The sequence below is a fragment of the Podarcis tiliguerta genome (assembly GCF_965153285.1).
Source record: "Podarcis tiliguerta genome assembly, chromosome: 2".
In the NCBI taxonomy this organism is placed as follows: Eukaryota; Metazoa; Chordata; class Lepidosauria; order Squamata; family Lacertidae; genus Podarcis; species Podarcis tiliguerta.
Window position 1 is genome coordinate 8,997,230 of NC_139535.1, and position 26,969 is coordinate 9,024,198.

The 26,969-nt window shown below is 47.6% G+C and overlaps 3 protein-coding genes across 5 annotated transcripts; all 3 read left to right on the forward strand.

The window, feature by feature from the left end:
- Positions 1-408: 408 nt before the first annotated feature.
- On the forward strand, positions 409-11,166 carry LOC310670316 (uncharacterized protein). 3 transcript variants are annotated; one of them, XM_083425481.1, is made up of 5 exons: positions 812-835; positions 2,442-3,329; positions 4,576-4,702; positions 7,102-8,162; positions 10,151-11,166. In XM_083425481.1, exons 2-4 carry the CDS (start codon positions 2,565-2,567, stop codon positions 8,157-8,159), a joined length of 1,950 nt encoding a protein of 649 aa, XP_083281607.1. In that variant the 5' UTR covers positions 812-835; positions 2,442-2,564; the 3' UTR covers positions 8,160-8,162; positions 10,151-11,166. The 3 variants fall into 3 exon arrangements, with proteins under 3 accessions (XP_083281605.1, XP_083281606.1, XP_083281607.1); XM_083425479.1 differs by lacking the exon at positions 10,151-11,166 and having other exon boundaries at positions 409-835; positions 7,099-8,879; XM_083425480.1 differs by lacking the exon at positions 10,151-11,166 and having other exon boundaries at positions 719-835; positions 7,102-8,879.
- Positions 10,195-11,166, forward strand: LOC310670781 (uncharacterized protein; the record flags this gene model as incomplete). Its single annotated transcript, XM_083426542.1, has 1 exon — positions 10,195-11,166. One exon carries the CDS (start codon positions 10,195-10,197, stop codon positions 11,140-11,142), a length of 948 nt encoding a protein of 315 aa, XP_083282668.1. The 3' UTR covers positions 11,143-11,166.
- Positions 11,167-16,224: 5,058 nt separating this feature from the next.
- On the forward strand, positions 16,225-24,460 carry LOC310670360 (uncharacterized protein). Its single transcript, XM_083425592.1, has 4 exons — positions 16,225-16,376; positions 19,541-20,326; positions 21,224-21,332; positions 23,367-24,460. The coding sequence occupies exons 2-4, from the start codon at positions 19,610-19,612 to the stop codon at positions 24,353-24,355; spliced, it is 1,815 nt and encodes a 604-aa protein (XP_083281718.1). The 5' UTR covers positions 16,225-16,376; positions 19,541-19,609; the 3' UTR covers positions 24,356-24,460.
- Positions 24,461-26,969: the final 2,509 nt, after the last annotated feature.

Here is a 26,969-nt window from a genome sequence, read left to right on the forward strand (position 1 = left end):
CTGTCTGGCACTCAGGTATCAGGAGGCCAGGGATTATCACTCAAGCAGAGGGGCTGCTGAGTAGCTGAGCTCACATGCCTATATGAATTTCTGAAATTTTCCCCTGTGAGCCAGTACATTTATCAGTGAATTCTTACCTTTGGTATTGTGCAGCAGAGGCCCTTTGAATAGATATGATGAGGTGTTTTGTGGGGACAAAAAACAAGTCACCAAAGCGATTGTGCTGATTTTGGTAGTGGGCTGCATGTGCATGATATCTGCTGGAGGGGCAACCCCCCCCCCCAACCTATACATAAATTCCTGCAACACTTCCAATTCTTGGAATTGGAACCTGAGCAACATTGCCGCTGTTTTAGGACTACAACTCCCGTCATCCTTCAGCACTGGCCATGGTAAGCCGGGGCTGATGGGAGTTGGAGTCCAGCAGCAAGAAAACAAAAATACATGGGGTGGGGGGTGGGGGAAAGACACGCGTTTCCAATCCAAGCCTTGAAAGACACGCGTTTCCAATCCCCCTTTCTTTTCCCAGGAATTTCCTCCCTTTCCCCCGCCTCGCGGGCCTTTGTTTCTCCCAGGGTCGGGGGCGGAGATGATCCTGGGATCCACCCCAGTTTTGTGCAGATTGCAACCTCCAAAGGGGCGACGCCGAAGGGGCTCGCTCCTCCGAAAAGACTTCCTCGCCAACGGGTTGCGCCTGTGCGGAGTCACTTCCTGCTCCGCCTTCTCCCGGGGGAAGCCTGGTGGGAGAAGGGAGACCCGAAGTAGCTTTTCCAGATATGCTGTATAGATTGCATCTCCGGAAAGCGGGAGGATCTCCTGGGATTTGAGGGATCAGGTGAGTTAACTCGCTTGCAAGGGGCTGGGAGGTGGGGCTGCGTGCAGTGCCAAAAAACAGGAGGAGGGAAAGGGAAAGGAGGATGTGATTTACGAATTTCTAGATCTAGATCTATAGAAATAAAAAGAAGCCACAAAAGGGGGGGGAGGAGAGTCAAATATACGTGTGGTAGAAACATGGGATTTTTTTCCAAAGCTATGCAGACAAACAAATTACAAAAATACAAATCCCACACATTTCTACTACACATATATTTGACTACCCTCCCCCCGTTTTGTGGCTCCTTTTTAGTTTTGATTTTCATACTGCGTTTTCCACATTACTCCATCTTTAAGTTATTCTTTAGTTTCTCTGAATAATAAATCTAACTGCTTGTTTTACGTTAATCCTACTAATGAGCTTATTTGCATAAATGAGTTTTTCAGATACTCCACAAATTCTCCCCGATTTTTAATTTTAAAAAATTCTTCTCGGTTTCTTATTGCACCCGTTAACCTTGCCATTTTGGCATAATCCGTTAATTTAATTAGCTACTTGGCTGGTACTGCAACTTTTTCCCCATCTCTGGGCAGTCATTTATGAATTCCTAAACCACACCTTCCTCAAAACATTCCAAGGCGGCATGCAACCTCTGGGAATCAAATCAGCAGAAAGCTTTAACTGGAAAAAATAATCAGTAAATATTGATATTGATTGATTGATTGATTGATTGATGCAGGCAGGCAACTCGTGTGGTGGGCTTCAGAGCACAAATGGTGCTACTGGGCATTTGTTCCATTTTTGTAAAAATAATAAATTTCGGGGCTGCCTTTAATTGCAAACAAATAGCAAGTTATTTTATGGGGACATGGAATGGAACAAAACATGCCGATTGAAGCCACATCGAGAAAGTAAAACAGTGTCAGTCCAGGGGCTGAGGAGCGGTTTGGTTTGGTTTTGAAAGGATAATACATTTATGTGTTTTTCCTTTTCCCCCAGATATATTTAATTTTTCAGATTTTGAAATTTACAAACATTTGTCAAACAACCAAAATAAAAAGAGAATTTCATCGGTTCCCCTGGACTTCCCTCCTCCCCATTGTGGGTCCTTATGTTAACTTTTTTCCTCCTGCATCTTCTCTATTAATCCAAATCTATTAAATCTCCATTACAACCATAGTTCGACGTTTAACTACAAGTTCCATTCCAATCCTACTAATAATTTTAATTGTTTACAATGATTTTTAAAGTAAATTATATATTTCCCTCATTCTTTATTAAAATTTTGCTCCTCCTGGTTTTTAATTCTTCCGGTCATTTTTGCTATTTCGGAATACTCCATCAGTTTAATCTGCCATTCTTCTCTGGTAGGGACTTCTTTCCAGCTTTGGGCTAGTAACATACATTTATTTGTGTTTTTCAAGTCACTTGGAGACCTCCAGGCAACAAGCAAGTAACAGATCTAAAGAAAAGGCAATAATCAGCATCAATTGGCAGCACTCTTTGCACCCTGGGAGAAGGAAACTCATGTTCTCAGTTCCCAGTCGGCGCTACAAAATTTTGTTGCAGGTCCTGCTTATCCCCCTCTGATTCAGAAATGTTCTTTCGTTCTTTCTTTTTCCCTCAGGCAAAGGATCCCAACCTAGAACCCAGCTGTGAACTCTGGAGGGCCTGTTATTTCCGCACGTGATTTGGTGGGAGGCTCATTTCACACACCCCAATTCAGGCCAGCCTTGGCCCCGGAACCAAAATGGCGGCAGATCATGGCAATGCGTCCGATTTTGGTGCGGAGACTATTGGAAAGTTGGGTGTGAAGACTGAGAAGCAGGACCCAGTGGATACCGAGCCAGGGAACGGCACAGGGAAAGAGCCTCGTGCCGCCCAGCCTGAGAGTGCCAAGGGATTCTGGGAAGGTGCCACACTGGACCATGTCAAAGGGGAGCCTGAGGGGGCAGCGCAAGGATGCTGGGAGACTCAGTGGCAGCGGTTTTTGAAGGCGGTACGGTCCCCGCACTTGGAACGAGGAAAGGTCAACCAGCCGGGACCTGCCCTGAGGGATATTTCTCAGGCCGATCTGCCTCCCTTTGAGGGAGCGTCGGAGAGAGGCCTGCAGCTGAGGAGGCCGGAAGGGGCTCCACTCCTGCCCAGCGGTGAAGCCCATAAGAGCTCGGGGGCCGAAGGCGAGGTCCTCGTTCCTAGGACGGTAAAGGAAGAGGACCTGGATGCGGAGAGTGTCCGCCAGCACTTCCGGCAGTTTTGCTACCGGGCGGCCGAGGGGCCCCGCGAGGTTTGCAGCCGCCTCCGGGACCTTTGCCGACAGTGGCTGCAGCCGGAGAGGCACACCAAGGAGCAGATCCTGGAGCTGCTGGTGTTGGAGCAGTTTCTGACCGTCCTGCCTCCGGAGGTCCAGGCCTGGGTCAGGGAGGGGAGCCCCGAGTCCTGCGCGCAAGCAGTGGCCCTGGCTGAGGACTTCCTGCTGCAGCAATCCCGAGCGGAGGAGAGATGGGAAGAGGAGGTGAGCCAGGGGGTTTCAGCCAGGTCATTTTGGGGTTAATAAAAATAAATGAGTTTATATACAGTGGTAGCTTGGTTGAGTAATGCCTTGCGACTTGAACATTTTGGCTCCCGTATGCCGCAAACCCAGATGTGAGTGTTCCGGTTTGCAAACGTTCATTGGAGCCCAAATGTCCAATGCAGCTTACGCGGCTTCTGATTGGCTGCAGGAGCTTCGCCTTGGTTTATGAATGTTTTGGAAGTCAAACGGACTTCCGGAACGGATTCCATTTGACTTTCGAGGCACAACTGTACAGTGGTACCTCGGGTTAAGAACTTAATTCGTTCTGGAGGTCTCTTCTTAACCTGAAACTGTTCTTAACCAGAAGCACCACTTTAGCTCATGGGGCCGCCGCACCGCCACTGAACAATTTCTGTTCTCATCCTGAAGCAATGTTCTTAACCCGAGGTACTATTTCTGGGTTAACGGAGTCTGTAACCTGAAGTGTCTGTAACCTGAAGCGTCGGTAACCCAAGGTACCACTGTACTGCCCTATACCCACAGGTCTCAGGGTGTCTCACAGAATAAAATCAGAATATAAAACCACAAAATACATAATCAAACAAAAACAATAACCCCCCTTCTCCCATTTTAAAAGGGCATAGGATGTCAATCAAATCAACCAAAGGACTGGTTAAAAAGGAACATTTCTGCTTGGTGCTTAAAGGTATATAATGAAGGTGCCATGTGAACTTCCCTGGGGAGAGCATTCCACAGACAGGGAGCCACTGCAGAGAAGGCCCTGTTCCCGTGGTGCCACCCTCTGGACTTGCAAGAAAAACCTGGTTCATACAGATTTAGAGCAGCCATGGCTTCTCCCGAAGAATCCTGGGAGCTTCAGTTTTTAAGGGTGCTGATTGCTCTTAGGAGACTGCCTCCCTATTCCCCTCCCACAGCCACAATTCCCAGAGTGGTTTATTAACAATCCCTTTCCCCTGGAACTCTGGGAATTGTAGCTCTGGGAGGGGAGTAGGGTGTCCCCAAAGAGCTCTCAGCAGCCTTAACAAACTAGACTTCCCAGGATTCTTTGGGGGAAGCCATGACTGTTTAAAGTGGTTATCATAGCACTTTAAATGAATGCTGTTGAATGAGCACTCTCTTCCAGGACAAAAACGGCAGAGAGCTTCACTTTCGACTCTTAGAGACCTTTTTATGCCAACGGGCCTCAGCAGCTGCTTAATTTCTATTTCTGCTTTTATTTTTCCAGGTCCCTGGGGTGTCTAAGGAGGTAGCGGCCGAGTCTTCAGAGGCAGAGCGGGCGCCGTTGGACACCTGTCAGGTGGTGCTCTGCAGAGAGGTCAAGCAAGAGGGGGACGGAGAAACCACCTGTGCAGGTGAGGATGCTTTGCACCTGATTACCAGCCACAGTTACCCCAGGGAGGTGGTCGAGAAATGTGTCCCTGCCTCCCATAAGAACTGCATAAATTGCCTAATGGGGCAGTAACCTCTCCCCGCACCTAGCCAAATAGAGAGTGAGCGTGCTCTGTAACTCACCATAGAGTGTCTGTGAGAAAAGGAACAATGGAACACTAGGAGCGGGGCAAGTCGAAGTGGCCGGCTGGAAGAGATTTGGCTCAACAATTTTACAGCGTGTACTAAATCTGTGTAATTTGGCGTTTTCAAGGTCTGCCTTTAAATTGCTGTGTATATACTTATTTCTATTATAATTTTGTTTTCTGATACCTCTGTTGTACTCTGTTTCGAAAACATGTTTTGGGAAGAAGTTTACTTACAATCTTGCTGGAAATTTATTTACAATCTTAAATAAACAAGCACATTGTGATGTTTTGCTGTAGGTTCCATTTATTATTACTGTTGTACTTTGGTTTACAACCATAATCCGTTCCGGAGGTCCGTTTGTAAACCAAAACAGATTGTAACCCAAGTTGCGCTTTCGCCAATGGGGCCTCCCAAAATTTTTTGTTGGTAATAAAAAAAAAGGGGGTTGTAATCCAAATCAAGTTTGCAAACCGGGACACGCATTTCCAGGTTTGACGTGTTTGTAATCCAAAACGTATGCAAACCAGACTGTTTGCAAACCAAGGTACCACAGTATTTTCATATTGATGATGGTGATGATATACATTTTTAACTTACCTATTGCTAATAGTAGTCATAATTCACATCAGAGTTGCATCAGAGTCAGGTTAGACCATTGGAATGAATGAACCTGTTAGTCATGTCCATTAAATTTGGTGGGTTAACTCTGAGTAGGGCTAGCCTTAGCTACAACCCCTTGCTAACTCGCCTTTTAGGAAACCTCCTAATTAGCATTTATCTAGAATTTTAGGGCAAAGGTTCTCAAACCATTCAGCCCCAGAACACGCTTGAGAGAGTCACAAAGTAGCGGTTCAAGACTGAAGCCAGGAACAAAATGGAGATTGGGTCCAGCATAATCAGCTGGCGACAACCGACATTATTGATACCTAATCCCTCTTTGGCGACTGCTACTTATATCGCCACAAGGATTCCCACTGTGGCAGGGAGTACCATGGTTCCATTTCCCTCAGGAAGCTGCCTTATACTGAGTCAGAACATTGCTCCATCTAGCTCAGCATTGCCTGATCTGACTGGCAGCAGCTCTCCAAGGTTTGGGCTGGGTGTTCATCAGTATGCAGGTGACACCCAGCTCTACCTCTCCTTTAAATCAGAACCAGTGAAGGCGGTGAAGGTCCTGTGTGAGTGCCTGGAGGCGGTTGGAGGATGGATGGCGGCTAACAGATTGAGGTTGAATCTTGACAAGACAGAAGTACTGCTTTTGGGGGACAGGGGGCGGGTGGGTGTGGGGGATTCCCTGGTCCTGAATGGGGTAACTGTGCCCCTGAAGGATCAGGTGTGCAACCTGGGAGTCATTTTGGACTCACAGTTGTCCATGGTGGTACAGGTTAATTCTGTGTCCAGGGCGGCTGTCTACCAGCTCCATCTGGTACACAGGCTAAGACCCTACCTGACCACAGGCTGTCTCACCAGAGTGGTGCCTGCTCTGGTTATCTCCTGCTTGAATTACTGCAACGCGCTCTACGTGGGGCTACCTTTGAAGGTGACCCGGAAACTGCAATTAATCCAGAATGCAGCAGCTAGACTGGTGACTGGGAGTGGCCGCTGGGACCACATAACACCGGTCCTGAGAGATCTGCTCCCAGTACATTTCCGAGCACAATTCAAAGTGCTGGTGTTGACCTTTAAAGCCCTAAACAGCCTCGGTCCAGTATACCTGAAGGAGCGTCTCCACCCCCATCGTTCAGCCCGGAAACTGAGATCCAGCGCCGAGAGCCTTCTGGCGGTTCCCTCATTGCGTGAAATGAGGTTACAGGGAACCAGACAGAGGGCCTTCTCAGTAGTGGCGCCCGCCCTGTGGAACGCCCTCCCTTCAGATGTGAAGGAAATAAGTAGCTATCTTATCTTTAAAAGACATCTGAAGGCAGCCCTGTTCAGGGAAGTTTTTAATATTTAATGCTGTATTGTTTTTAACACTTGATTGGGAGCCGCCCAGAGTGGCTGGGGAAACTCAGCCAGATGGGCGGGGTATAAATAAATAAATTATTATTATTATTATTATTATTATTATTATTATTATTATTCAGATAAGGAATCTTTCCCAGCCTGGGACTTTCTGCATGCAAAGCACATGGTCTGCCCCTGATCTTCCTTCCTGATGTTGAGCTTGGCCTGTTGTTCCTTCATCCCTTAGCACAGAGAGACTGACATGTGGACGCTCTGCTTCTTCCAGCAGATGATCAGAAGACGCCATTGGTGATGGAGCAAAATTGGACAGGACGTCCCAGGGAAGACGATCCACGTGGGATGTTGGCAGAAAGGGATAAACGAAGCGTTGCCCAATGCCCGGTTCGGGGAGTAACGTCTGAAATCCAAGAGGGAAAGGAAGGGGGTGCAGTCACGAATTCTTGGGGAGGTGAGAAAGGACCGGAGGTAAATGCCAAGGGGGCAAAGGCCGACCTTGAATGCGGGAAAGCGCTTGGACCCGATTCCGAAAACGAAACAAACCTTGGGCAAGAGAAGTTGTGCAAGTGCCCAATCTGCGGGCAAAGCCTTAGCAGGAGAACCGGGCTCCTTATACACCAGAGGATCCACACGGGAGAGAAACCCTACAGCTGCGCGGACTGCAGGAAAAGCTTCCGGCACAAGTCAGTCCTTATTCGACATCAGAGAATCCACACGGGCGAGAAGCCGCACAAGTGCCCCGACTGCGCCAAAAGCTTCCGGGACAGATCGGCTTTGGATGTGCACCGGAGAACCCACACGAGGGAAAAACCCTATCAGTGTTCAGACTGTGGGAAAAGCTTCAGCCACCGCTCCAACTTGATTACTCACGAGCGGATCCACACGGGAGAGAAGCCGTTCAAGTGCTTGGAGTGCGAGAAAAGCTTCAGCGACCGGTCGTCCCTGACGGCGCACAAACGGGCCCACACCGGAGAGAGGCCGTACAGGTGCGCCGAGTGCGGGAAGAGCTTCTCCCAGAGCTCCAGCCTCCTTTCGCACCAGAGAATCCACACAGGGGAGAGGCCCCACGAGTGCCCGGATTGCGTGAAGTGCTTCCGCGACAAGTCGGCTTTCTTCGTTCACCGGAGGACCCACACGAGAGAGAAGCCGTATAACTGCTCTGGCTGCGGGAAGAGCTTCAGCCATCGCTCCAACCTGAACACGCACGAAAGGATACATACAGGGGAGAAGCCTTACAAGTGCTTGGACTGTGGGAAAACCTTCGCCCAGAGACCAAGCCTTACTGCACATGAGAGAATCCATTCCAAAAAGACATTGCAGAGCTGCTGAAAGGTTGGGGACAAATTCTGTGTCCAGAGGAACGCATGGCCGACATCATTAGGAGACGGCGCCTGTGTTTCTCAAGTGCCTTCTCCCGTGTTGTACCTCACCTGAACTGTTAAGATCCTCCTCAGAGGCCCTGCTCAGAGATTTCCTGCCAGATGAAGGGATGAGTGTCCCCACTACAGACAGGACCTTTTTAGAAGTGGCACCCTGGTACTTGAATAGCCTTCCCAGAGAGGTTTTATTTGCCTGGTGCTACCTATTGGGCCCTTTAAATAACTGACCTTTTATTGTCTGGGCCTCTCAGTTATAAACTGAGTTTTAATTGGTGCTTCTTAATTGTGTTTCAGCTTTTTAATTAACTTGTTAGGAGTTTTTGTTGTTTGATATTGTATTTTTAATGTGCTTTTTCTTCTTCACCACAACATGCCCAGGGACCTCTTGTCATGGGGTGGCTATATAAAAATGCAGAAATTAACAAATGAAATGGTATATGGTTTCAGGAGATCTGAGGTTCAGTCCTCATTCACCCAGGAAGCCCTTTGCATGGTGCCTGGTCTCTCTCTCTCTCTCTCTCTCTCTCTCTCTCCCCCCTACTTCACAGGGTTGTTGTGAACATGAAATGGGGGAGGGGCCTTGCATGCTGTCTCTCAACCTGTTTGGAGGGAGAATGGGATAAAAATGTTAGAAAGTAAATAAAGATCAATTTATTTATGCAAAGAAAAACTGCTTGAGTACTAATAGTGTCTGTTTGGAAGGCAGGCATTGCCCCTTGTTGACAAATTTTGTTCCAACAAAATTCCCTGCCCCAAATCCCTTTCCCAACTATGCTAAGAATTATGTGTTAGATATATGCAGTCGTGCCTTGGAAGTTGAATGGAATCCATTCCAGAAGTCCGTTCGACTTCCAAAACATTCGACTTCCAAGGCGCGGCTTCCAATTGGCTGCAGGAGCATCCCTGCAGCCAATCAGAAGCCGCAGGAGCCACACCAGATTTTCGGCTTCCGAAAATCATTCAGAAGCTGGAACAATCACTTCCGGTTTTCTGTCGCTCGGGAGCTGAAACATTTGAGTTTACAGACATTCAGCTTCCAAGGTTCCACTGTATCTAGAATATTTTCATCTATTTTGCTTAATCCTTTTTTGGTTGTTCCCTTCATAATCAGTGAATCGTATTCTGTTGGTGCCCACAGAGGGGTCCATTCTTTGCAGTCAAAGTGAAGACTACAAGCCTAGCGTGTAAATATTGGGGAAATGGAGGTTGTGTCTGTCCCATATCATTGATAATGTCAGACTATGTCTTAATTGAATTCCCTAATTAAATTACGATACGATAATCTTTATTGTCATTGTCCCATACAGAACAACGAAATTGAAAAATCTACATAAGACATTCAAAGCCCAGCTATCCCAACCTGCTTAGCCCCCTAAAAACTCTGCTACCCCATTTTTAAATACAGTATACTCCCATACAGACTCCTTACAATGTGTTTAAATAAAACCCCAAAATTCCCCAATTCTTTGCATTTCCTTGTTGCAAAAAGCTTTTGTCAAAGGTGAAGAGACTTAATTTTTGCTTGTATTTATTCCACGCCTTAATCAATTTTTGGTACATGGATTAACTTTAGTAATATTTTTAGTAGGTCCCGAACAATACCATAAAGCTTGCCACCGTGGTGCCCTAGACTCTGAGCTTTCATTTAATAATAATAAACAGTCTAGTTCAGTGGCACACCACCTGCTTTGTCCCAGGTTTAATCCACAGTATCTCGAGATTGGGCTGGAAATATCCCCGAACCATAGCTGTCAACTTTTCCCCTTTCTTGTGAGGAATCCTATTCGGAATAAGGGAATCCCCGGAGAGTAGCCACCAGTCATTGCAGTTAACACTGAGCTATTTGGACCTGGGCTCTGACTCGGTTTCTGTGCCCTGTAGCCCCCTTTTTCTCCCCTGGAGCAGGAGAGTGCTCACCTTTGGGATTTATTTTTCTCCAAGCAGGTGGCAAGAGGTGCTGGGAGGAAGAGACGGACCGTCCAGAAATGGCTGGGCATCTCCGTCCGTACTGGGTCCTGCCGGAGAACGTTGAGCCAAACCTTTCCCAGCGTCCGGATCAGGGCAAAGCTCCGGCGGGCCGGCGAGGAGGCCCATCAAATAAGGAAAGAGGGGCAGCCTCTGTCGTTTGTTACCAGCACTTCTGGGAGCCGTGCGGCGACAGAGAGGTACAAGAGAGGCTCACCAAAGGCGGGAGAGAGAAGACGTGCCTGGAGTGCGGGAAGGCCTTTCGGCGGAGGGCCGGATTGGTCGCCCACCAGAGGATTCACACCGGGGGGAAGCCGTACGAGTGCCTGGACTGCGGGCGAAACTTTAGCTACAGATCCCGCCTCATCACCCACAAAACGATGCACACAGGAGAGAAGCCGTACAAGTGCCCCGACTGCGGGAAGAGCTTCAGCCGGCAGCCGCACCTCATGTCGCACGAGAGAGTCCACACAGGGGAGAAGCCCTACGCATGCGCTGAGTGCGGGAGGAGCTTCAGCGACAGGTCTAACCTGAACACGCACAAGAGGACCCACACCGGCGAGAAGCCGTACCGGTGCTCGCACTGCGGGAAAAGCTTCAGCCAGAGCTCCACGTGCATGAAGCACGAGAGGATCCACACGGGGGAGAAGCCCTACAAGTGTGGGGAATGCGGGAAGAGCTTCTGCCAGCGGTCGCAGCTCACCAACCACGAGAGGACCCACACGGGAGAGAAGCCCTACGGATGCTCCGTCTGCGGGAGGGAGTTCAGCAGGAGGGTGGTCCTCATCACTCACCAGAGGAGGCACACGGGAGAGAGGCAGAAAGCGCATCGGGCCTCGCACTGCGAGAAGAGTTTTGCTCATGCTGCCGACTGTACGAGGCACGGAAGAAGCCACGCGACGCAGGGACCGCAAACCGTTGGGTTGGTCCCAGGGCTGTCAGTGGGCACTCCGTGTTTAAATAAATAAACAACACCGCTGTTTCCACCTTAAGCTGAGTTCTGCAACGTGTGTTGTGAAAATTTTGCATGTCATTGCTCTTGTTTTGCATATTCCATTTTTCCCACTTAAGCACGCATAAAGGTAAAGGGACCCCTGACCATTAGGTCCAGTTGTGGCCGACTCTGGGGTTGCGGCGCTCATCTCGCTTTATTGGCCCAGGGAACCGGCGTACAGCTTCCGGGTCATGTGGCCAGCATGACTAAACCGCTTCTGGTGAACCAGAGCAGCAGACGGAAATGCTGTTTACCTTCCCTATTTATCTACTTGGACTTTGACATGCTTTCAAACTGCTCGGTTGGCAGGAGCAGGGACTGAGCAAGGGAGGCTCACCCTGTCGCAGGGATTCGAACCGCCAACCTTCTGATCGGCAAGCCCTAGGGTCTGTGGTTTAGACCACAGCGCCACCCACATCCCCTTTCCACTTAAGCACACATAAAAAGGTAAAGGGACCCCTGACCATTAGGTCCAGTTGTGGCCGACTCTAGGGTTGCGACGCTCATCTCGCTTTACTGGCCGAGGGAGCCGGCGTACAGCTTCCGGGTCATGTGGCCAGCATGACTAAGCCGCTTCTGGCGAACCAGAGCTGCGCACGGAAACGCCGTTTACCTTCCCTATTTATCTACTTGCACTTTGACATGCTTTCAAACTGCTCGGTTGGCAGGAGCAGGGACTGAGCAAGGGAGGCTCACCCTGTCGCGGGGATTTGAACCGCCAACCTTCTGATCGGCAAGCCCTAGGGTCTGTGGTTTAGACCACAGCACCACCCACATCCCCTTTCCACTTAAGCACGCATAAAAAGGTAAAGGTAAAGGGACCCCTGACCATTAGGTCCAGTCGTGGCTGACTCTGGGGTTGCGACGCTCATCTCGCTTTATTGGCCGAGGGAGTTGGCGCATACACACACACAAATGTGTGCTGACCTGAAGAAATCCTGTTCAGCTTATAGAGATGGGAGACACAGAGGCATACCAACAAACGAACGTGTTTGCATTAGGAGATGTCCTTAATTAGAGGACCTTATGCATTATATCTTGCGCTGCCGCTTATATAATGAAGGAAGAGAAAGATTTTTAGCACCTATAATGACAAGGTCCCCTGGCTAGAACCCTTCTGACATGATTTTATATCTCCTCGCAGACACAGATAAGTATGTGACCTGGCGTGTAGCACTCTTTGCAACTGCCGCTAGGAAAATTAGAGCAAATTATATAGCCAAGGTAGCCACCAGCTGTAAAGGAGATGAATTCATCTGACCCTATATACATCAAGCTATATTCTATCTTTATCATCAAACCCCAAATATAATTGCACACTGTATTAATTAACATTATTTTTTAATATATTAGTGGCCATGCGATAATTTTAGCTTACTTGCACCCATAAGGACCAGAAACCTGAATTATTATTATTTTTACAAGAAAGCAAGTGGAGAGTCGCAGGAAGCAGAATTCTGTAGCCAGTGCTGAATTCTGATCCCGTTCTTTGCTGTGGGAGCACTCTGCCCCGGTTGTCCCGTATTCCAAAAAGTATCCCTTCGTTTGGGATGCATTTCCCGTCCATTTTAAAGAATACTTGTTTAACCCCCAATGGCCCTTATGTCAGTGAGAAATTGCAAGAGGAGGATCAAAATCAGCTAGAAAATTCCAGAGGGCTGGAACTTTGTGGGATGTTCCTCAGAGGGCTATAGGTTCAATCCCTGGGATCGCCAGACATGTCCCTTGCAGAGTGTGTGAGAGTCATGCTGGCTTGCCTTACAGGGTTGTTGTGAAGGATTACGACTAGATGACGGGTGTAAAGCACTTTAGAGCACTTGGAAGCGCTATACCAATGTTAAGTAGTATTTATTATAAGAATGGACTGGTATTATTACAATGATAAGCTGCTGTTCCTCTGAGGAATTTAAGGTGACACACTGGTTCTCTCTCTCCCTGTTTTATCCTCGAAAAAATCCTGTAAGGAAAGTTAGGCTGACTGCCACAAGTTCACTCACTACCTGGCTGAGTTAGGGTTTGAGTGCTGCACCACACAACCTTGTACTGAATGGGCATTTTTATAACCCGAAGAGCAGGCTGGGAGTGCAAGAAAATAGACTCATTTTGTTAAGGAGGACTTTGCTTCCTGTCTGCTTGGAAGCAAGTCTCAGTTCTGTGGGGCTTACTCCCACAGGCTGCAATAAACTTACTTACCGTATTTTTCACTCTATAGGACGCACCGGACCATAGGAGGGGGAGAACAGGGGGAAAATCTTTTCTTCTTCTTCTCCCCCTCAAAAGCAAGGTGCGTTCAACAGCAGGTCGGGGAACAGCGCAAAGGCTGCGCACAGCCTTGCCGCTGCCCCCTGAGCTTGTGGGGCTGGCGGTGGGGGGAAGTGCTGTTTTCCCCCACTGCCAACCTCAAAGATCCCTGAAGCCTTTGGAGCGCAGCTGCACTCCAAAGGCTTGAGGCACAGCGCCCCGCCTCGCTGTTTTGGCTTCGGGGACACCCTTTCAAGCCTCTGCAGGGCAGCAGTGTGCCTTCACCCCCCCCCCCCCGCCCTGCGGAGGCTTTGCGCAACCATCCCGAAACTAGAACAGCTTTGGGCTGCAGGCTGCTATCCGCAAGCCTTGGGAGCCCGGCGGGAGTTCCCACCGGGCTCCACAGGCTTGCAGATAGCTTCCTGAAGCCTGGAGAATGAGAGGGGTCGGTGCACACCGACCCCTCTCGCTCTCCAGGCTTCAGCGAAAGCCTGCATTCACTCCATAGGATGCACACACATTTCCCCTTCATTTTCGGAGGGGGGAAAGTGTGTCCTATAGAGCGAAATATACGGTGCCTGGGAGCAAGCCCCACTGAATTTAATTAACTTGCTTCATAGTAGACAAGTATGATAGGATTGAACTGCAATCCCCACCCCTATGTCTACCTAGAAAGATGCATTGTAGACAATGGGACCTACTTCTGAGTAAACTTGCACCTGAAATAATCGGAGAACGCATCAAAATAAGAGACCAGACATTGAAATGCAGGGAAAAAATTGTGCACCACTCAACCAATAGTATTCAGCAAGCGCTTTCTGGAGTGGGGGCGGGACTGATCATAGCTAAGGGGCAGAGTATCTGCGTTGCAGATTCAGTCTCTGGCTGAGAGAGAAATCCTCCAGTCTGAAAGCCTGGAGAGCTGCTGCAGCACTGAGCCAGCTGGACTCTTGTAGAAGGAAGCTTCCTATGTCCCTACATTATATTTTCTTTCAGAAGGCACTCAGGGCTTTGATCACTTTCAACAGGATGAAATGAATGGAGCTCCCAAACCGGAAGCCGATGGGGGTAGTTCGTGACTCAACCCTTTTCTATCTCTATGAGCCAATAGTGGCTTTCTGTGTAATGTTTGCCCACCTCTGATTTGTGGGAGAGGCTGCACCGTAGAGATTTTCTTTCAAAAAGTGAAGAGTGGCGCAGCCTGCGTTTCTAGTTTCGAAGATGGAGAGGAAACCTGCAACTTCCATCATCCCTGACCAGTGGCCATGCTGAGTTATGTGAGACAGGAGTCCCAACAACTTCTAGGTGGGCCACACTCTCCACAACCCCCCCAAAAACACTGCCCAACCAATATTTTATTGTAGCTGTAATTTGGTAAAGGCCCCCCCCCCATTCCTAAAGACAACCCACAGCAGCATAGATGGGCCTCGTTTGCATGTAATAATAAGAGTCTTGCTGGATGAGAATAAAGGCCTCCTTAGTACCTAGTTTCCAACTGTGGTCAGCCTTTGGGAAGCTCGAAGGCGGAACCTGACCCTAGGAGTGCTCCACTCCTCCTGATCCTCAGCAACGGGTACCATTTCTGATCCTGAAGAGGTAGCATATATAACTACTCTATCATTAACAGTGGCTGTTGAAAGCCGCCTCCTCTATCACTTGGTCTAATCCCCTTTTCAGCGCATCTAAGACAGTGGCAGTGAGTTCCACTGGTTCACCCTGTGCCGCTTAATATTTCACGCTACTTGCGTTCTTTAGGGTTTCAACAACAGCAGAGCAACTCTGCATTGAGAAGAAGCAGAAAGCTGCTGTGTGCAGCCGAGAGCTGGATTTGGACTGGATCATAGCTGTCAACCTTCCCATTTTTTTGCAGGAAATTCCCTTATTCCAGTGCCGCTTCCCGCTGCTATCCCGGTTTGTTAGATATCCCGTAGACTGTCCCCGGGACAGGTGAGGCTGCTGATCCCTTATTTTCAAATCTGAAAGTTGACAGCTATGGACTGGATAGAAGGAAGGAGGGCAGTTTAAGAAGCCTTTGCTACAGCTCAAAGGAGAGATTTTTTTTGGCTGCAGATCCAAACCAGCCCCAGCCTGAGCTCCCGACCTAAAACCAAGCTACATTTCAGGGTGGTTGTGTGCGGAAGTTTCATCCACTTGTGGCTGAAATGCAGGGGTCATTGCAGCACTGGACTCCACTGCAAGGCTTTTGTGTGGTCGCAACTCAGCTCCAGCCCCACCTTCAGCCTGGAAAAGGGATATGATAACGGTGCGCCTATATTGCAGGGTTGTTGTTGTTGCAATTAACCACCCATTGCAGGGGGTTGGACTAGATGACCGTTTGGGTCCCATCCATCTCTCCAGTTTTGTAGTTCTGCGAGTCTGTCTCAGCCTGGACCCCAACCGGCAACATTAACATTGGACCACACTGCAGGGTTGCTGTAAGCTAGAGCACCCCCCACCCAACAACCTGTAATAGTATAATAATTATTATTTATTTCTTATACCCCGCCCATCTGACGGATAATAGGCTAAATTTGCACTGGGATTATTTGCAAGGTCAGGCTTATTTTAAAACCCTATTAAAAACCCTCACAACCTTGAAATTTTATGCACCAAATAAGAGTGGAGTTATCGATCTTTTTTCCATTGTTACTTTTATGTTACCTGCTGGGAAACCGCGGTAAAATCCTGCATCTCTCCATAGGTATCTATAAACAGGGCGTTGGCACCGATATATTTTTTTTAATGGTTTCTCCAACGTGAACCCGGGAATTTGCTCTTCGCACCATGAGATGTGTCGCTCTTCCCTTTTCTCTCTGTACTCTGTGGATTTTTGGCGAGGGCATCTCTGTGATCATTTCCTCCTTGTTCTACTGGGGGAAACCCAAGCGGAGTTTGAATTTCCCAGGCGCGGCCAAGGCGAAATCGAAGGAGGGGAAGGGGCGGAAGAAAGCCTTGCAAAAGGATCAGGTGAGAGCGTGGAAGTGCACGGGAGATTCTTTTTCCAAGCCTGTTCTCTTTCCGCGCCCCCGGCGGAATTCCTTGAGGACTAGTGCCTTGCTCAGTGCAGCCTCCCATCTAAACACAAGATTCCTAATCTTAGTACACCTACTAGGAAGGGATGATTTGGTCAGTGGGCCTCACCTTTTACGCTTTCTCCCTCCCCAGCTTTTGCTGGTTCTGAATGTATTCGGGTGACCTGCTGCAAAGACGGCAGAGCTTTTTGCACCTTTAAGAATGTGTGTGCAAAAGAGGGCACGTCTGCTAACACAGCATGTGTGCCAGGCTGAAAGAACCTCTTTTGCACAATTAATTAAAGGTACCTGCTTACCATTTGCATCCAGCCCAAACCCCTCCATTGAAATATACCTAAATGTGGAACACTGTGACTTATATAGTATACGATGGTGGTAAGTGATTACAAATACTGTGTTTTGTTTTAAGCTGGCTTGCATTGTTAAGTGTATTTTGTTTGCATATTGTTGTCTGCCAATATTAAACGAAAAGGTGAGGTTTAAGGGAGGGCAGTTGCCACCTTCGTTGCATAAGCCTTCAATGCACCTCTTTCCCCTTGCCCTTCTGCACCTGAGAGGTGTGTTTCTGGGATTCACCCTGTTCTTGTAAATTGTACATTGTTTTAACAAAAGTTTAATCCTGTTTTTGTAACCCACACCGGGAGCGTGCTGTGGATAGGTGAGAAATCCTATAAATGATTAAGATAGTTCCAATACATCATCACCATCAACATCATCATCATTTATTTCAATAAATAATGATGATAATAATTTATAGCTATGATAAGCCTAAAAAATGATAAGGAAGATTTTGATAATACAGTAAATAAAATGAGGAAGAGTTTGATAATAAGTACAAATAATAAAAGTACAAATAATGATGGTAATAAATTATAACAATAATGCCAGTAGAGATAATGAATAGTAATAATAATAATAATAATAATAATAATAATAATAATAATAATAAATAAATTATAGCTATAATAAGCCCAAAAAATGATGAGGAGGATTTTTATAATAAATAAAAATAATAAAAGTACAAATAATTAATAATAAATTATTATTATTTTATAACAATACAAATTTCAGTAGAGGATAATGAATAGCAGTAGTAGTAATCATCATCATCATCAACTCTGGTGATGACAACCAGCTTGGATGGCTTTAAATGAGAACTGGACAAATTCAGGGAAGAGAAATCTATCTGTGCTACTATCCGTAAAGGCTGGAGGCAGAAATGCTTCTGAACACCGGTTGTTTTTTGTGCTCGTGTCCTGCTTGCAGGTTTCCCATTCATAGCTGTCAACTTTTCCCTTTTCCTGTGAGGAATCCTATTCGGAATAAGGGAATTTCCCTTGAAAAAGGGAAACATTAACAGCTATGTTCCCATGGGGGCCTCTGGTCAGCCACTGTGAGAGCAGGATGCTGGACTAGATAGGCCCTTGACCTGATCTAGCAGGCAGACTCTTACTATGAGGAGCTATGAAGCACAGGCAGATCTAATTTATTAGGCTTCTGATTCCACCCTCCAAAAGCCTTTGTGCACGACAGGAGAAGGAACTTCGTCTCTCGTTGCCGCACCACAACTCCCATCAGCCCCAGAAAACATTGGCCGGTGGCCAGTGATGAGGGGGAGTTGTAGTTCAGGAGCATCTGGAGAACCAAAGTTTCCCCTGTTGTAAATAAAAATATGCCCTTTTCCCTTATGGGGTATCCAAGAGCCCATATAGAGTCCTTACATAGGTTCCCTATTGGTAGGAGAAAATAACAGAGGCCAACCAGAGAATAGTGAGAAGCAAAGCAGCTAGTAAGCTTGATCTTTATTGATCTGTTGCAACAGGGTGCTCCCCTCACACGCAGGAGAGGAGGAGGACCCCCAAAATTGCTGTGCAAGGAAGGGCTTATAAAGACTTTTGAAATTCCCATCCTGTAGATCAAGACCACCCCCAGAAACATTATGCATACATCACAGAAGGGGTGTAACCTAAGACCACCCCTCAGATACATCCCACCTACATCACAGAAATTTAAATGTTGTTTTTCTCCTGTCAGTTTATCTCCTGTCTGGCAAGTTACTTGATTGGATTGCCTGGGGTGCCTGGCCATTCTTTTGTAGTGGTAAAATACTTATTTCCTGGGCCAGGTCACAGGCTCACACCTTATTCAAACAGACATATCTTGTGAGGAAAGAGACAATGGGGAGGCTTTTCCAGTTTAACCTTGCAGAGAAAGGATTTGGTCAGTTTAGGAATCAAAATGGTTCCAGGTTGGTCTTCCTGTGTTGATCTATGTATGTGCAGTTATGAACATTACCATATATCTAATACCATAAAATTCCTATCACATCCCACATCTGATTCTTTGTGGCTAAGAGGACGAAAAATCTTTCTCCGGGCACCCCTTTCTTTCCAGTGAAGTCTTGTAAACAAAACATCTGCCCTTCTTCCCTTATGGGGGACACAAGAGCCCATATAGAGTCCTTAGGTAGGTTCCCTATTGCTAGGAGAAAATAACAGAGGCCAACCAGAGAATATTGAGAAGCAAAGCAGCTAGTAAGCTTGATCTCTATTGATCTGTTGCAACAGGGTGCTCCCCTCACACGCAGGAAAGGAGGAGGACCCAGAACAAACGTGTGCCTGCCTTTATATAGACATTTTAAATTTCCTGCCGCGGAGCTCAAGACCACCCCTCCATACATCACACATACATCGCAGAAAAGGCGGTCTACAGCAGAAATGTGTTGTTTAGCTCCTGTCTGCCAGGTTACCTGTTAATGGTCACCTGACTGGATTACCTGGGGAGCCTGGCCAGTCTTTTGCAATGATAAATACTTAGCCAGGCCACAGGCTCACCCTATTCAAACACAGACAGACATACCCTTAAGGCAGGATTTGTGAAGGAAAAGACGATGGGGAGGCTTTTCCATTTTCCTTTGACCTTGCAGAGAAAACATTTGGTCAGTTTGGGAATCAAACATGGTTTCAGGTCAGTCTTCCTGTGCTGATCTATGTACGTGCTTGGTTGGTACATTTCTGAACATTTATTATATATCTAAGACTTTTAAATTCTTATCACAGAAGCACCTGGGTTATTTCTTTTTTCCCCTGCCTTTTGCAGCAAAACCTTTTTTGTGGGACTGGCCAGCCGCAGCTCAAGCTTCGCCCGCCATTGGCTTGAAAAAGGAAAATGGCCGCCGAGCCAGGAGATACGTTGACCTTGAGCCTACCGCCCGGTGCTGTGCTAAAGCAGAGGATGAAAGTGGAGGAGCCAGACCCAGCCGAAGTGGGGAAAGGCTCTCGTGCCACGCAGGATGGGAGTCTGAGGGAATTCTGGGAGAGAAACATGTCGGGCCACGTCAAGCAGAAGCCACAGAAGGGGCCGCAGCAGCCATGGGAGGCCCAGCTGCAGGAGTTCCTCAGAGCGATGGAGTCTTCCCACTCCGACGGGAGAGACCAGCACCAGCGGAGGTTGGCGTTGCGGGACAAGGCCCAAGCTGGCCTGTCTCCAGGTGGCGCCAGGCCACGCCAAGTCCCTTTCCCACCACATCCCAGGAGAGAGGCCAACAACCTGCTGGCCAAAGAGGAAAGAGAGAGTAGGAATGTGAAGGAAGAGGAGATTGGTTCTGACGCACCGCGGCAACACTTCCGGCAGTTCGCCTACCAGGAGGGGCCTCGAGAGACTTGCACCCGCCTCCGGGAGCTTTGCCACCGGTGGCTGAAGCCTGAGAGGCACACCAAGGAGCAGATCCTGGAGCTGGTGGTCCTGGAGCAGTTCTTGGCCGTCCTGCCCTCGGAGATGCAGAGCTGGGTCAAGGAATGTCGCCCGGAGACCTGTGCCCAAGTCGTTGCCCTGGCAGAGGAGTTCCTACTGAGGCAGCAGGAGGACGAGAGACTCGGAGGGAAGGTGAGAGGTTTTAGCGTAATAAACAGCCCATACTGAGTCAGACCCAGCTCAGTATTGCCTACACGGATTGGCAGGGTCTCTGCAGGGTTTTCAGGCAGAGGACATTCCCATCTGCTGCATGCAACACAGATGCTCTGAGCTACAGCCCTAATATGGTTCATTCCAGTGGCTTTGTACCGAACCATAAGGCCGCATCTGCTCTGTGTACCATATTTTTCGCTCTATAAGACGCACCCGACCATAAGACACACCTAGTTTTTAGAGGAGGAAAACAAGAAACAGGAAAGCAACGCAAAGGCTCTTGAGCGAAGAGGCAGGAGTGCTCTGGCTGCGCTCAAGAAGCCTTGCGTGGCTATCCCTAAAGCCAGGAGAGCACACATTCTACTCATGTAAAAACACGCTGATTCCCAGACCATCCGTGGGCCGGATTTAGAAGGCAATTGGGCCAGATCTGGCCCCCGGGCCTTAGTTTGTCTACCCATGAATTACAGTAAAGAATTACTGTAATCAATAAAAATAACAGCAAGTCACAATGCATAAAATTTCACAAAACATACAAAACTATGTAAAAGAATCAAATTGAGAAACAAGGATTCCCGTTGGGTAGAGGGCAGGGGTGATTGTCAACAGAAACATGGCACCCGCTTTTTGTTTGGAGGAAAAGCAAGCTGCGGGTCCACCAATCTGGAATGCAGATGTGATCAGAGGGCCTGCGGACACTTTTTCTCCAAAATAAAAGTAGGGCTGTTAAGCAGGCTAGTTTTCAACACAATGTGTAGCTTGGCCCTGCAATAAGAGGATGGGTAGGCATTTTTAGATCTTAACACGACATTCTGAGTGCTGGTATTATTTATTTAAGTGACACCCTCACTGTTTCTGTCTTATGTGCTGTTCAAGGAGGCAGTACTGGCCTTCCCTGAGGCGGAACGGGCTCCACCAGATACCTGGCCGAGGCCTCACTTCAGGGAGATCAAGCAAGAGGCCGACAGAGATGCCACCTTGCTTGGTAAGGCTTTTGTTTTTTTATTTTGTTGTCTTCTTTTTTAAAAAAATTGGTGCTCTGAAATCGCAAAAGGGAATGTTGAAGCTGCAGCGGCTCGCTGGGAGAATGGGTGGCGAACCCAGATACAGCCGTATCCTGGTTCTCGAATTTAATCCATTCCAGGAGTCCGTTTGACTCCCAAAACAGTTCAAAAACCAAGGCACAGCTTCCAACTGGCTGCAGGAGCTTCCTGCAGCCAAACGGAAGCTGCGGAAGCCACGTCGGATGTTCAGCTTCCCAAAAGCATTCGCAAACCAGAACACTCACTTCCGGGTTTGTGAATGTTTGGGAGCTGATTTGTTCAACAACTAAAGCGTTTGACTACCAAGTACCACTGTATTCTGATTAGGCCCTCTCAGAGGTTCAGAGAAGCCCGGCCTCCTTCCAGCTTTTGAGGCCGCCAGCCATAAAAATAAAAACCAAATGTCTCACACACGTGATCCAGCACCAGCTACAAGTAGTTGTCTATATAATCAGCTAATCTGAGAGGACATGTTCATCCTGGTCTAATTTTGTGCCATCAGGGCCCATATATTTTTAATAGTATTTATGAACATTTTTTGACTCCTTAAAATAACAAAATCTATATCAGCTAACATTTTTTTGGAAACTAAATGACATCTCTTACTTACTTAAATGTGCAGCTCTGAGCTGAGTTGTTGTTGTTGTTTAGTCGTTCAGTCGTGTCCGACTCTTCGTGACCCCGTGGACCAGAGCACGCCAGGCACTCCTGTCTTCCACTGCCTCCCCCAGTTTAGTCAGATTCGTTTGTAGCTTCGAGAACACTGTCTAACCATCTTGTCCTCTGTCGTCCCCTTCTCCTTGTGCCCTCCATCTTTCCCAACATCAGGGTCTTTTCCAGTGAGTCTTCTCTTCTCATGAGGTGGCCAAAGTATTGGAGCCTCAGCTTCAGGATCTGTCCTTCCAGTGAGCACTCAGGGCTGATTTCCTTAAGAATGGATGTGTTTGATCTTCTTGCAGTCCATGGGACTCTCAAGAGTCTCCTCCAGCACCATAATTCAAAAGCGTCAATTCTTCGGCGATCAGCCTTCTTTATGGTCCAGCTCTCACTTCCATACATCACTACTGGGAAAACCATAGCTTTTACTATACGGGCCTTTGTTGGCAAGGTGATGTCTCTACTTTTTCTGAGCAGAGAGTGTGTGTCAAAGGACAAGTTGCAAAACTTATTAAAGACCCCCAAATTTAGGTACCACTTTGAAATCCTGTTTCAAATACCGTTTTGTGCACTGAGCTGACGAACTTTGCCTGTGCTAGCTATGTTGTCGGTTAAGTTTCATATTTACAAGTATAAAATCTTTATCACACACACACAAAAACCCCCTCCAGTGAAGGTGAGTTCAACATCTCCTGAGACATTAGTAGGATCTGCATATGGCATTAGGGGGAAGGAGAGGAGCAACCCTGAAAAGCTGATCTACCTTCCTGTGGTTTTTAACAAATCTTTCCCCCCCCAGCTTCTAAAAATACATAAAACGAACAAACCCCACATACCCACAACCCTGTCAGAAACAGTTCATGCAATATAAATAATAAACATTAAGTTTGTCAATCATTTAGAAATAATTACATCAGTCTTCTGTTCTCCATCTTAACAGATTGTCCCAGAGTGAGTCATGGGCAGCTGGCGGAGAGAAGATAACTTTGTCTTTTCCAGAATAATAATAATAATAATTTATTACTTATACCTTGCCCATCTGGACAGGCCTCCCTAGCCACTCTGGGCAGCTTCCAACATAATATCAAAAACACAATAAAACATCAAACATTAAAAACTTCCCTAAACAGGGCTGTCTTCAGATGTCTTCTAAAAGTCAGATAGTTGTTTATTTCCTTGACGTCTGGTGGGAGGGTGTTCCACAGGGCGGGCGTCACTACCACACCATTCACCTCCTTCCTGTCTTGAGCCTGATTTTCGCCCACTTTCTCTTTCAGCAGAGGATAATAACACCTGGATTATTTCCCCCCTCACTCTAGCATGTTCTGCGGGGACACGTCGGAAGGAGAGGAATCACCCGGGCGACGCTGAGGAACTGGAGCCGTTTGTAGCGTTGTCAAGGGAAGACGAGCAAAACATCGCCAGTCCAGCAGAGGACTCTGAGAGCCTGCAAGGAAACAAACCAGAAGCACAAGGCGGGAAATTCATTAATTCTCAGGGTGGGTACGAGGACCTGGTCGACAGCATCGCGTCACAGCCAGCCGCCCTGAAAGGTGAGCAGGAAAACGCAGGGGTCCAGTTGGGGCAAGTTCTCAGGCTGAGGTCCGATCTCCTAGTGCCCGAGAGGACACTGACGGGTGAGTCCCAGTACAAATGTTCAGTTTGCTGGAAAACCTTTTGCCGCAGGAACGTCCTCATCACTCATCAGAGAATCCACACCGGGGAGAAGCCCTACAAGTGCTCGGACTGCGGGAAAAGCTTCAGCCAGCGGTCGCACTTGATCTTGCACGAGAGGACTCACACCGGCGAGAAGCCCTACAAGTGCTCGGGCTGCGGGAAGAGCTTCAGCCAGAGGCCCCACCTGGTCAAGCACGAGAGGATCCACACCGGGGAGAAGCCCTACAAGTGTCCCTACTGCGGGAAGAGCTTCAGCGACCGCTCCACCCTGACGACCCACAAGAGGACCCACACGGGGGAGAAGCCCTACACGTGCGCCGACTGCGGGAAGAGCTTCAGCGACCGGTCGTCCCTGATCGCGCACAACCGGACTCACACGGGCGAAAAGCCCTACAAATGCTCAGAGTGTGGGAAGAGCTTCAGTCACCAGTCGACCCTCATTCGACACGAGAGGATCCATAACGGGGACAAGACTCTGAAGTGTTTGGAAGCCGGGGAAAACGCCGTCTCCGTCTTGGGGGCGGATAAGAGACCCCGCTTGGGGGACCAGCCCCCAGTGCCGTGGACCAATTCTGTGAGTTGGGGAAAGCCCCTGTCTCTGAGCCTCAGCAATGCCCCTTCTGAAAAATGAAAATTAAATCGTAATCTGTATCAGAGGCTTGTTTGGAATAAAATAAAATTAAAATTAAAAAAGGTAAATAAAATAAAGATGATGAAGCATTTTGGAAAACGAAAAGGGTGCTCGTAGACTTTTTTTTGCAGATTTCACCCTTCTAGTTTTGCTAGCAGTTATTTGGACACTTAAAGGTAAAAGGACCCCTGACCATTAGGTCCAGTCGTGGCTGACTCTGGGGTTGCGGTGCTCATCTTGCTTTACTGGCCGAGGAAGCCGCTGTACAGCTTCCGGGTCATGTGGCCAGCATGACTAAGCCGCTTCTGGCGAACCAGAGCAGCGCACGGAAATGCCATTTACCTTCCCGCCGGAGCAGTACCTATTTATCTACTTGCACTCTGACGTGCTTTTGAACTGCTAGGATGGCAGGAGCAGGGACCGAGTAACGGGAGCTAACCCCGTCGCAGGGATTCGAACCGCCGACTTTCTGATCAGCAAGTCCTAGGCTCTGTGGTTTAACCCACAGTGCCACCCGCGTCCCATTTGGACACCTCCTTTATGGTAAACTTTATGGTGACAGAAACGAACCACAGGAAACCTTGGCCTTACATGCTCCCCGCCCCCATCCTTTGGCTTTTTATTTGTGAAACTCCTTGAGTTTGATTTTATCACAACCCAGTGAACTACAAAAAAATTACAAATTGCAATATAAATTATATAAACTAGTCCTTCCAGTATTATTTACTGCCTTGTAAGAGTGGCAGCCTCAACTTTATCCAATCAGCAGCTATTAGTACAATACTACAAAGAGGCCTCTCTCCTCCAAGGCTGCAACAAGTCTCAATGCAACGTCTCCTGCTGTGGGTTTAATAGCAGTTTCATGGGGCAGGGAGAACAAGACTCAGATAAAGGAAATGATGTAACTGCCCGTACTGCCCCCACAAAAAACCCAGAATTGCTCTGATAAAATCCGATGCCCCTAGGACTGTAAATGCTTTAAAGGAGAATATTGGGAATTCCACTCAGTCACTGACTTCCTGTGCCTTGCCTAGTTTGAAGCATGGTTTGCTTTTATTTATTTATTAAATTAATATACCACCCCTCATCCGAAGATCACAAGGTGGTTTACAACACAAAAATACAAAATGGGGAAAAAAAGGTGCAGAATTCACTCACAATGACACTGGAGGCCTCTTTACAAATATCAGTTTTCTGACATGTTTTGTGGAACTGAAGTTTCTTGGGGTTGTCCTTTGAGGCGAACAGATTCCAGCTGCACACTGCTCTCGGTTCAGTTAAGGTTTTGTGGCAGACTTCGCTTTTCCTGAAGACCCTCTTTCCTCACGACACAAACCAGGCCCTGCTGCTCAGCTGTCGATTGGCCCCGAATCTTCATTTTGCATGGTCCTCCTTTTTTAAAAATAAAGGTGGTTTTCCTTTTTTAATATATTTTATTTTTTCATTTTCTATTTTACATATACAAGCAAAATAAAAACATAAAATCCCCTTTGACTTCCCTCCTCCCCATTGTGGATCTTAATATAATGATTTTACCCCTCTGCATCTCTTTCATAACTCCATTCTTATAAATCCTTTATCATTCCATAGTTCAAATTTTCACTACACGTTTTCTGTCAATCCTACCATTGTGTGCAATTGTTCACAGTAGTTTTTCAAATAGATTGTAAAATAAAGATAGTTTTCCTCAGGACTTTTGCAGCTGCCTTGTAATTTTTATAGCAGAGATGGGAAACCTGCTGTGGCCCTCCAAACGTTTGGGCAGAGTCACACCAAATGCACATCATTTCCTGCAAAGAATCCTGGTTACTGCCTTTTGTTAAGGGGGCTGAGAATTGTAGCTCTGAGGGGAAAACTACAGTCCCCAGAATTATTTGGGACTGGTAGGGCTGATGGCAGGGAGACCAACAGTAGGTGGCGCCAGAGAGCCAGTGACAGGCAGACCCAACTACAGTTCTAGTTGTCGCAGAATCATAGAGTTGGAAGTGACCCCAAGGGTCAACTAAATAGAGATTTTGTCCCAATCCTCTTCCCTGCAGATATGCATACTGATGGCTTGTCTAGTCTAGCATCCTTTGGACAACCAGAAGCCTCAATGGGAAGCCACCACCTCTTGTATTCAAAGGCATATACAACCTCTGACAGCGGAAGAAGAACCTAGCTGTCAGGTGTCTTATCCGTTGATAGCCTTACCCTCCATGAATTTGTCTAACTTCCTTTCAAGAGGGCCTTCTCGGTAGTGGCTCCCGCCCTGTGGAACGCCCTCCCATCAGATGTCAAGGAAATAAACAACTATCTGACTTTTAGAAGACATCTGAAGGCAGCCAGGTTTAGGGAAGTTTTTAATGTTTGATTGTGCTTTTAAGAGTCTGTTGGGAGCCGCCCAAAGTGGCTGGGGAAACCCAGTCAGATGGGAGGGGTATAATAAATGATGATGATGATGTTGTTGGCCATCACCGCCTCTTGTGGCGGTGAGTTCCACAGTTTATGCCCTGCGTGAAGAAGTCCCTCCTTTTGTTAGTGGATCCATGCTGTACAGTTAAAGCACACCCAATGCACCTTTAAAGAACACAACTCCCACCCCCCAACAATCCTGGGAACTGTAGCTTCACCC